An 11,335-nucleotide genomic window follows, 5' to 3' on the forward strand; every position below is an offset into this window, starting at 1 on the left:
CCGGCTCCTTGGCCGGGTCTGGACGTGCCCACGTCCGGAGCAGGAAATCACAACCGTGCCCCAACGCCCCCGCAGCTTTCAGTCCTCCCGGAGCTGCTGTCCTTGATTGACAAGCCGGGGACTATAGGCTGAAGTTCCCCCCGCGATTTGCATGCCCAGAGAGGGAGTGTCCTCTGCCACCCTCCTGCGCGAGCCAGCAGCCTGCAGCCTCCCGGGGAATGCGCGGCGGCAGGGATGCGCGCGCCTCGCGGGCCCGGGCAGTGAGCTGGAGTCGGGCGACCTGGCGCCCGAGCCCGGATATGGGGAGTCTCAGTTGTCCTAGCAGCAGCGCCAGCCACGGAAACCTGCCGGTAAGGGTTGAGGTCCAGGAGTCCCGCGGCCCTGACACGTTGCAGCACCGTGGTGCGGTTCCTACTCCTTGATGTTTTTCAAACCTTTTACCTTATTCCAAACTTCACGGGAAGGTTGACGGGAGGGAAAGAGAGTTTGGGATAATGTCTCTTCATTTTAGCAAGGAATAGGCAAGTCCTTAGGTAAAGAGAAGTTTCTGAAGGAGGAATGGAAGGAGACGAGGTAAAGGGGGTTAGGATGTGCTCATATAGCTTTAAGATAGACGGGTTTCTGCGGCCGGCATCTGGCTTTAACTGTCTACTGAAACTGACGAATTGTTTTTGCATTTCATTTTCCGCCTTTGCTTCTCTTTTCCTAGGGAGGGGGATTAGTGAGAGCTTATCATGGGGTGGAAATTTAGATCTTTTCGATTTGATTTTAGGTAGGTGTTAAAACGAAGATCAATTCTTCAGACCTAAAGCGTTTATTTAGTGGAGTAGGGAGCCCGAGGGGCTAGAGTTTCTATGTTTTCATTGTTGTTGTTGTTGTTATCGGTCTCATAGCAAGGGGTGTAAGACATTTCCCGTTCCTGGGACCTTAGCTGTAGAAACACTTCAGTGGGAAAAAATAGAGAGCCCACTTCTCGGCCCGCTCCACTTCCAGCCCGCTCCCTCCCCGTGGCCGGCCCTGCTGATCTCCCTTAGGGGCGGCGCGGTCCCGCCACCGCGCTTCCCGGGGTGCGTGACGGTTTGGGATTCCGAACGTTTGCGAGTGAGGGTGATGGGGAACCGGCGAGAGCCGGGGTTGGGGCGCGGTGCGGAAAGTAAACAGAAAATAAGTTTTGGAGACAGCGTTGCCGCGCAGATCTCTCCCTTGCAGCAAGTTTCCTCTTAACCCTGTTTTGACCGGAGCCTTTGCCTTTGAGAACGGGGATGGAGCCGGAAGGAGCCCGGGGCACGTGTTCTGACTCCAGGCTCTGTGATTCCACGTGTGTGTAACAAGCTTTCTCTCCCCCCCGCCCCGCACCCCCCACCCCACCGCCCCATTCAGCATCTGCTTCTGTTTTTCCTCTTCGTGGGACCTTTCAGCTGCCTAGCGAGTCACAGCCGGGCCACGGAGATTCTGTACAGCCTGAACGAGGGGCTGCCGGCGGGGGTGCTCATCGGCAGCCTGGCGGAGGACCTGCGGCTGCTGCCCAGCGCCGGGGGGCAGGACCTGCAGTCTCAGTCGCCGCAGCACCGCGTCGCCGAGCGGAACCCTCCTCTCTCCTTCAGCCTGGCCTCCCAGGGGCTGAGTGGACAGTACGTGACCCTAGACAACCGCTCAGGAGAGCTGCACACTTCTGCCCAGGAGATCGACCGCGAAGCCTTGTGTCTTGAAGGAGGCGGAGGGACTGCCTGGGGGAGCAGCATTTCCATCTCCTCTTCGCCTTCTGCTGACTCTTGTCTTTTGCTTCTGGATGTCCTAGTCCTGCCTCAGGAATACTTTAGGTTTGTGAAGGTAAAAATCGCTATCCGGGACATCAATGACAATGCCCCGCGGTTCCCTATTTCTCAAATATCAGTTTGGGTCCCAGAAAATGCACCTGTAAACACCCGGCTGGCCATAGAGCATCCTGCCGTGGACCCAGATGTGGGCACTAATGGTGTTCAGACCTACCGCTTGCTGGACTACCATCGCATGTTCACCCTGGACGTGGAGGAGAATGAGAGCGGGGAGCGCACCCCCTACCTAATCGTCATGGGACAGCTGGACCGAGAGACCCAGGACCAGTATGTGAGCGTCATCATAGCTGAGGATGGTGGGTCTCCGCCACTGCTAGGCAGTGCCACCCTCACCATTGGCATAACTGACATTAATGACAACTGCCCACTCTTCACAGACTCACAAATCAACGTCACTGTGTATGGGAATGCTACTGTGGGCACAGCGATTGCAGCTGTTCAGGCTGTGGACAGAGATCTGGGAAACAATGCTCAGATCACCTACTCTTACAGTCAGAAAGTTCCACAAGCATCCAAGGATTTATTCCATTTGAATGCAAACACCGGGGTCATTAAACTTTTCAGTAAGATTGGAGGAAGTGTTCTGCAAACACACAAGCTCACCGTCCTTGCTAATGGGCCAGGCTGCATCCCTGCTGTGATCACTGTCCTGGTGACTATTATCAAAGTCATTTTCAGGCCACCTGAAATCATCCCTCGTTATATAGCAAATGAGATAGATGGTATTATTTATCTGAAAGAATTGGAACCTGTTAACACCCCAATTGCATTCTTTACCATAAGAGATCCAGAAGGTAAATACAAGATGAACTGCTATCTGGATGGTGAAGGACCATTTAGGTTATTGCCCTACAAACCATACAGTAATGAGTATCTTCTAGAAACGACAAAACCTATGGATTATGAGCTACAGCAATTCTATGAAATAGCCATAGTAGCTTGGAACTCTGAGGGATTTCAAGTCAAAAAAATGATTAAAGTGCAAGTTTTAGATGACAATGATAATGCTCCTGTTTTCCTTCAACCCTTGGTAGAACTAACCATTGAAGAAAATAATGCACCCAATGCCTTTTTGGCTAAGCTAGACGCTACAGATGCTGACAGTGGAGAGAGGGGCCAAGTTTCATATTTTCTGGGACCTGATGCTCCATCATATTTTTCCTTGGACAGTGTCACAGGAATTCTGACAGTTTCTACTCAGTTGGATCGAGAGGAGAAAGAGACGTATAGATACACAGTCAGAGCTGTTGACTCTGGGAAGCCACCCCAAGAATCAATAGCTACTGTGGTTATCACAGTGTTGGATAAAAATGACAACAGCCCTAGGTTCATCAACAAGGACTTCAGCTTCTTTGTGCCAGAAAATTTTCCAGGATACGGCGAAATTGGAGTAATTAGTGTCACAGACGCTGATACTGGGCAAAACGGATGGGTCGCTCTCTCCGTGGTGAACCAGAGTGATATTTTTGTCATAGACACTGGAAAGGGCATGCTGAGAGCTAAAGTCTCTTTGGACAGAGAGCAGCAAAGCTCCTATACTTTGTGGGTTGAAGCCGTCGATGGGGGTGTGCCTCCCCTCTCCTCTACTGCAAAAATCACAATTCTTCTTCTAGACATTAACGACAACCCGCCTCTCGTTTTATTTCCTCAGTCTAACATGTCTTACTTATTGGTGTTGCCTTCTACTCTCCCTGGCTCACTAGTTACAGAGGTCTATGCAGTTGACAAAGATACAGGCATGAATGCTGTCATAGCCTATAGCATCATAGGGAGAAGAGGGCCTAGGCCTGAATCCTTTAGAATTGACCCTAAAACTGGCAACATTACTTTGGAGGAGGCATTGCTGCAGACAGATTATGGGCTCCATCGTTTACTGGTGAAAGTGAGTGATCATGGTTATCCAGAACCTCTCCATTCCACAGTCATGGTGAATCTATTTGTCAATGACACTGTCAGTAATGAGAGCTACATTGAGAATCTTTTAAGAAAGGAACCAGAAATTAGCATAGAGGAGAAAGAACCACAGATTTCAATAGAACCAACTCATAGAAAAGCTGAATCTTTGTCTTGTATGCCCACCTTAGTAGCTCTATCTGTAATAAGCTTGAGTTCTATCACATTCTTAACAGGGATGGGCATATATATCTGTTTAAGGAGAGAGAAGAAACAGCATAGGGAGGATGACAATTTGGAAGTACAGACTCCATTAAAAGGAAAAATTGACTTGCATATGAGAGAGAGGAAACCAATGGCTATTTCTAATATTTGATTTTTTTGCTGTAGGATAGCAGAGATATTTCAGCTGACTTTGGGGATTTCTCACCACCAAAATAAGAATGTGGATGGCAGTTCCAATGAAGGACATCTAATTTATAACTTGTACTATATTGTAAATAGCAGTTTACAGGTTTTTAAATTCAAAATCAGAGGTTATAATATGTGTACAGAAATTTTTAAATAAAATTGGTACTAACAGCTATGGAGCTGTTATTTAGAAAATCTTGGACATGATTTGCAGCTTTCATACACCAAGCAGATGATTGTTAAAACCTAGGAGTAAGGTGAGAAAATGTACATTGCATTTTTTGTCTAAAAGGTCCTTTAACCACAAGAGGGCTTCAACTGCTCCTTTGCAGGGAACTATTTTAAGGTATTGTACATGACAGTTGTACATGAAATTAATGAAAAAGTCTATTTTAATTATATTGTTTTTAACATTAAACAAAGATGAAATTAAATGGGATTTCACCCTACTTAAATATATGATTAAAAAGAAAATAAATGCATTTGTAAACAGAATGTTTGTCACCTCACAGATGCATCATGTATAATTTGAAAGAGAAGGCATCTTTAATTTGAAAAAGACGTCATCTGTGAAGAAGCACGGTTCTTTTTTAGCAAGGATAAATATTTTGCCATGTGTTAAAGATCTGATGTGCTGAAGAATAATTCACTTTCTGTGTACTCTCGTGGCTTTCTATTTGCTTTACCACTGCATTTACTATTATTACAAGGAATTCTTTCTTTCAGAAAATGTAACTAGAAATTATATCCAAGAAAGCAAAGATATGTTTCAATCCTTAGTTATTTAATAGGTGTTTATGACATTTTGATGCTTTCACAACTCGTCAGTAGTACTTTATATTTGGGCTTTGTGTTAGAACTTATATGCTTAAATTCATGTGTTACATTAAAAAAAAAAACATAGATCTTATTAAAATTATTCTAGAAGCTGGTGGACACTATCTGTTGTTTTAGCAGGGCCTTTTCTATGAAAGTTATACTTATCGTTTTGTTGTTGTTTAGGTTTGTTGGCTACCATTTCTGGCTTCCTTTCTTTGGCTTTGGATTAGTTCCAAGAGTTTATTTGTAAGCCCAGCAGCAGACCTCTTTGATAATTTAGCTTTTACTGAATGCTTTGCAGTGAAGCAAGCTGGTTTATCAGTGATTGATCACCCTCACTTCATTGTGTGAGCTGGAAATTTTATTTTATATGAGAGCTATAGCAAAACTATCTGTGTAAACAAATAGTTTGTTACCTTAAACTGGATCATTCTACTTTTTGGCATCATGTGTCTGTACTGTACCAAAAACGTTTATATGTCTGCAAATTAAAGGTATATATTTTCATAATTTTCTCATTTTTACTGTTTTGTATTTGAACATGAGTTTGTTGTTTTACTGAAGTGCCCATTAATGGCATTCATCTGCTTTTAAAGATAAATGTGAGTAAATTGTAAATATTATGTTATTCTAAAATTTACGTTATACTAATTTATTACTTAAATAAACATTGGGTAAATTATTAAAAATATGTGAAGTTATAAACATATATACATGTGTATATGTGTGTGTGTGTGTGTCTGTGTGTGTGTGTGTATCATAGACAAAGACTATGGCTATGTACTTGATAGTTCATATGAAAATTTATAGCCATGCATGTGTACATGCATATTTATTTACTATGACTTAGAATCAATTATAAACACTCATTTTAATTGCAAATCATCTATTAATTCAGTTATAAACTTCAATTTTAAAATAAAAACACATTGCAAAAAAATTTGAATACCAAAACTTAAGATCTTTTGAATATGTATTAACTCATTTTCTTATTTTCAATTTGACAATTTAAATAAGTAAGATAATAAGATATGAAACAGTAGTTCTTGCTACAAAAGGGAAATGTACTTTTATTGGAAATTCCTTTTGTTTGAGAGCCAATTGAGTTAAGAAATTAAGATCATTTAGCTCTCCAAACTTTTCATTCATAATTGATATAGCCCTCCAAACTTCATTTGTAATTAATATAGAGCAATGGAGGAAGCTGTTCTCCACCAGTTATTTTTATATCTGTTTCTCTTTTTTACAGGAAGGAACTACATGTGAAACAAGCAGCACCATTAAAAGAAAAAAAAAAAAAAACAGTCCTCCACAATTGCAATGATTTAATTGTCAGTATAAATAGCAAAAGACTTAATTCACTTCTGAATTTGAAGAGGTTCATGTGTTTGGGGAAACAGATTTCATCTCTAGCATTTAAAAAATGCCTTTAACACTAATAAAAGGACATATTTTGATAACTTCTTGTGCCAGAATTTCCTTTACAAAAACATCTCATTCACACTAAAAACATTTATAACAAGGGAAGTTAAAGTAAATTAAGCTCAAAGATAAAAACCCCTTTTTACTAACACCTTGTGCTAGAATGGTTGCCAAAATGTATGCTAATCATGTCAATGTTGCTAGTTGAGCTGGCACAAAAAATAAATGTTCCATTCATTAAAAGCCCTAATATCCATTTAACAGTTTGAGGACCAGTGAGTCTTCTTTGCCCAATTTAATGAAGAAGAGATTTCTCTGATCTTTGCACTGCCAAGTCCATTCTTACACTACAGAGAAAATTGTTCATTAATTTGGATTGGGAAATTTAAAGCAACAAAGTAATTTCAGCTACAAGGGAGGAAACAATTTGCCTTACTTGACTGTTTAGATGCCTTGACCCTATTTAAAAAAAAAAAAAGTTTTCTTGGCAGTTATGCTTCTATCAACAGTAGTTAAAAGGAAAAAGAAAAAGAAATTCTTCTTTTGAAACAATTGTGTAGAATACATGTATTAAAAATAGAATCCAAAGCCTTTGTCTTTTTGAGTGCTCTGCATGTGTCTTTATGTAGACACCAGGCATAATCTTGCCTATGAAGTAGCATCGCTGAAGCAATATTGTGTGTGCCAAGTCATTTCAGTCACATCCAACTCTGTGTGACCCTGTGGACTGTAGCCAAACTCCTGTGTCCATGGGTCTTCTCAGGCATGACTACTGGGTTGGATAGCCCGGTTCCTTCTCCAGGGGATGTTCTCAACCTAGGGATGGAACCCATATCTCTCATGTCTCTTGCATTGGCAGGCATGTTCTTTACCACTAGCACCACCTGAGAAGTGATATTACGGACGGTGCATAAAGTGGATTTGACTGCAATAATAACTGTCTTGAGGATTCTAATTTATACTCCTAGAACATCTCAATTGACAATTGCAAAAAGAGGAAAATACATTCCTTTCCTGAGCTTATGAAGACTCCAGTTCTAATCTATCTCAACACAGAGAACTGGGGTGCTGACCTGTGGCAGAAAAAGAAGAAAGTAATGAAAGGACAGTGTCAAGCATATGAAGCTCTTCAACTCATTGGACAGTCTCAGTTCACAGATAAGGGACACAGATACCTTAACACTGTCCTCCCTCTGAGGAAGATTGGCTCACTGTAAGAAAGCAGTCAGTGCTACCAAATACCATTTTGCTGATTTGTACAATCTCTGCCCAGCAATGCACCTTTAGAGTGTGAGTAGTCAACAAATATTTATTGAAAGGAAGAGGATTGACAGTTATGCAAATGGAAGCAAAAAGGAAAAAATCAATCAGTTAAAAATAAAAATAATTCCTGGGCAAAATGCCCACTGTAACTTTTTTCTAGTTATTTATAGTTCTGATAAGAAAAGTTCATGAATATTTTTCAGATGATATATACATGAACATGTGCAGTCTATAATCATTTTTTTAAATGTCAGTTACTATTTGTAATTGTTCTTAAAATACTAGTACTTTTGCCTCTGATAAAATTTTAAACTGTAAATATATTCCATTGAGGATATGAAACAAAACTGAATGAACTTTAAGGCTCAGTCCACTGGTGTCAAGAAGTAGGAAGACTGCGATGGCTAAAAAAAAAAAAAAATCAGTCATTCATATTATACATATTTATTTTGGTACTCTAAATATCATGGGCTTAACTGAGAACAAGACAGAGTCCCTTGATGACTTTAGATAATGGTGTGAAAGGCTAACAAGAAAAATTTCAATCTGAAAACAAAAGCATTGTGTGGGATAAATGCCTGTTTCCAGGATATCAAGTGAACAGGATCTAACTCAATTTTGGGACGTCTTTGAGAAAGCTTCCCAAAGGAGGTTATTTCTAAAGTGGACACTCTCAGGAAGATGATGTCTACTCTGCGTATTAAAAGAAGTTATCCAGGGGACAGTGGGCAGAAGAGAGAAGGATATTTGAGGAAGAAAATATAATGTGCAAGACACACATGTCCTAGTGAGCACATCATGACTTTTTGTTGGTGTTGTTCAGTCGCTAAGTCATGCAGTTCATCTTTGTGACCTCATGAACTGCAGTATGCCAGGTTTCCTTGCCCTTCACTACCTCTCAGAGTTTGCTCAAGTTCATTCCACTGAGTCAGTGACGTCATCCAACCATCTCATCCTCTGTCACCTCTGTCTCTTCTTGCCCTCAATCTTTCCCAGCATCAGTGTCTTCCCGATGTGTCAGCTCTTCGTATCAGGTGGCCAAAGTATTGGAGCTTCAGTGTCAGCATCAGTTCTTCCAAAAGATATTCAGAGCTGATTTCCTTCAGGATTGATCACCTTGCTTTTCAAAGGACTCTCAAGAGTCTTCTCCAGCACCACAGTTTGAAATCATCAATTCTTTGGTGCTCAGTCTCCTTTATAGTCCAACTCCCACATCCATACATGCCTACTGGAAAAATCATAGCTTTGACTATATGGACCTTTGTCGGCAAAGTGATGTCTCTGCTTTTTAATACACTCTCTAGGTTTGTTATAGCCATTCTTCCAAGGAAGCATTTTTTCTTTTCTTTTTTTTTTAATTTCATGGCTGCAGTCACCACCTGCATTGATTTTGGAGACCAAGAAAATGAAATCTGACACTGTTTCCACTGTTTCTCCATCTGTTTGCCATAGGGTGGTAGGACCTGATGCCATGATCTTCATTTTTTTGAATGTTGAGTTTTAAGCCAGCTTTTGAACTCTCCTCTCTCACCATTGAAAGTTCCTCTTCACTTTCTCACATTAAAGTGGTATATCATTTGCACATCTGAGGTTGTGGATATTTTTCCTGGCAATCTTGCTTTTACCTTGTGATTCATCCAGTCCATCATTTCACATGATATCCACTGCATATAAGTTAAACAAGCAGAGTGACAATATACAGCCTTGACGTACTTTTTTTTCCCCAATTTTGAACCAGCCCTTTGTTCCATGTCAGGTTCTAACTGCTGCTTCTTGCCTTTCTTTGGGATTGGAATGAAAACCGATCTTTTCCAGTCTTGTGGTCACTGCTGAGTTTTTCAAATTTGCTGGTGTAATGAGTCAGGCATTTTAACAGCATCATCTTTAAGGATTTGAAATAGCTCAGCTGAAATTCTATCAGCTCCACTAAATTTGTTCATAGTAATGCTTCCTAAGGCTCACTTAACTTCACACTCCAGGATGTCTACCTCTAGGTGAGTGACCACACCATCGTGCTTATCTGGGTCATTAAGAACTGGTCATACAGTTCTTCTGTGTATCATTGCCACCTTATCTTAACCTCTCCTGCTTTTGTTAGGTCCTTGCAGTTTTTATTCTTCATTGTGTCCATTTTTGCATGAAATATTCCCTTGGTATCTCCAATTTTCTTAAGAAAAATCTGTAGTCTTTCCTATTCTATTGTATTCCTCTATTTCTTTGAACTGTTCACTTGAAAAGGTTTTCTTATCTCTCCTAGCTATTCTTTGGAACTCTGTCTTCAGTTGAGAATATCTTTACCTTTCGACTTTGCCTTTTGCTTCTCTTCCTTTCTCAGCTATTTTAACCCCTCCTTAAACAACTGCTTTGTCTTCTTGCAGTTGTTGGACTTGGTTTTAGTGACCACCTCCTGTACAGTGGTATGAACTTCTATCCATAGTTCTTCAGGCACTCTATCAGTTCTAATCCCTTGAATTAATTTGTCACCTCCACTGTATAATCTTAAGGGATTTGATTTAGGGCATACCTGATGGCCTAGTGGTTTTCCCTATTTTGTTCAATTTGAGCGTGAATTTTGCAATACAGTGCTGAATAAGAAGCTTAATTTTGCAATAATGATTTGAGCCACAGTTGGTTCCAGTTCTTATTTTTGCTGACTGTATCAAGTTTCTTCATCTTCAGCTGCAAATAATATAATCCATCTGATTTCGGTATTGACCATCCACTGCTGTCCTTGTGTAGAGCCATCTCTTGTGTTGTTGGAAGAGAGTGTTTGCTATGACCAGTGCATTCTACTGGCAAAACTCTGTTAGCCTTTGCCCTGCTTCATTTTGTACTCAAAGGCCAAATTTGCTCATTATTCTAGGTATCTCTTGATTTCCTACTTTTGCATTCCAGTCCCCTATGACAGAAAGGACATCTTTTTAGTTCTAAGAGGTCTTGTAGATCTTCATAGAATTGTTCAACTTCAGCTTCTTTGCCATTAGTGGTTGGGGCATTGACTTGGATTACTGTGATGTCGAATGATTTGCCTTGGAAACAAACAGAGATCATTCTGTCATTTTTGAGACTGAAACCACGTACTGCATTTCAGACTCTTTTGTTGACTACAAGGGTTATTCCACTCCTTCCAAAGGATTTTGGTCCACAGTAGTATATATAATGGTCATCTGAATTAAATTCAGCCATTCCAGTCCATTTCAGTTCACTGATTCCTAAAATGTCGGTGTTTACTCTTGCCATCTCCTGTTTGACCACTTCCAATTTACCTCGATTCGTGGACTTAATATTACAGGCTCCTATGCAATACTGTTCTTTCTATTATCAGACTTTACTTTCACCAACAGATACAACCACAGCTGGGTGTTGTTTCCGCTTTGGCTCAGCCTCTTCATTCTTTCTGTACCTATTTCTCCACTCTTTCCCAGAAATATATTGGACATCCACCAACCTGGGGGGGTCATCTTTCAGTGTTAAATCTTTTTGCCTTTTCATACTGTTCATGGGGTTCTCAAGGAAAAAATACTGTAGCATTTGTCATTCCCTTCTTCAGTGGACCAGGTTTTTGTCAAGCCCTAACAAGCAGGGACTAAAGAGGAGCAAATATTACTGTTCTCAGCTGAGGGGATGAAGAGATTAAAAGACATTATTAACAAAGAACTTAGAAATGTACATGCACTGCAAATAATAAAGAG

At 40.8% G+C, this 11,335-nt stretch overlaps 1 protein-coding gene across 1 annotated transcript; it reads left to right on the plus strand.

The window, feature by feature from the left end:
- Window positions 1-218: 218 nt before the first annotated feature.
- PCDH20 (protocadherin 20) lies at window positions 219-5,591 on the plus strand. Its single transcript, XM_065902013.1, has 2 exons — window positions 219-350; window positions 1,381-5,591. The coding sequence occupies exons 1-2, from the start codon at window positions 219-221 to the stop codon at window positions 4,102-4,104; spliced, it is 2,856 nt and encodes a 951-aa protein (XP_065758085.1). The 3' UTR covers window positions 4,105-5,591.
- Window positions 5,592-11,335: the final 5,744 nt, after the last annotated feature.

Source organism: Muntiacus reevesi, chromosome 11, assembly GCF_963930625.1.
Source record: "Muntiacus reevesi chromosome 11, mMunRee1.1, whole genome shotgun sequence".
Classification (NCBI taxonomy): domain Eukaryota; kingdom Metazoa; phylum Chordata; class Mammalia; order Artiodactyla; family Cervidae; genus Muntiacus; species Muntiacus reevesi.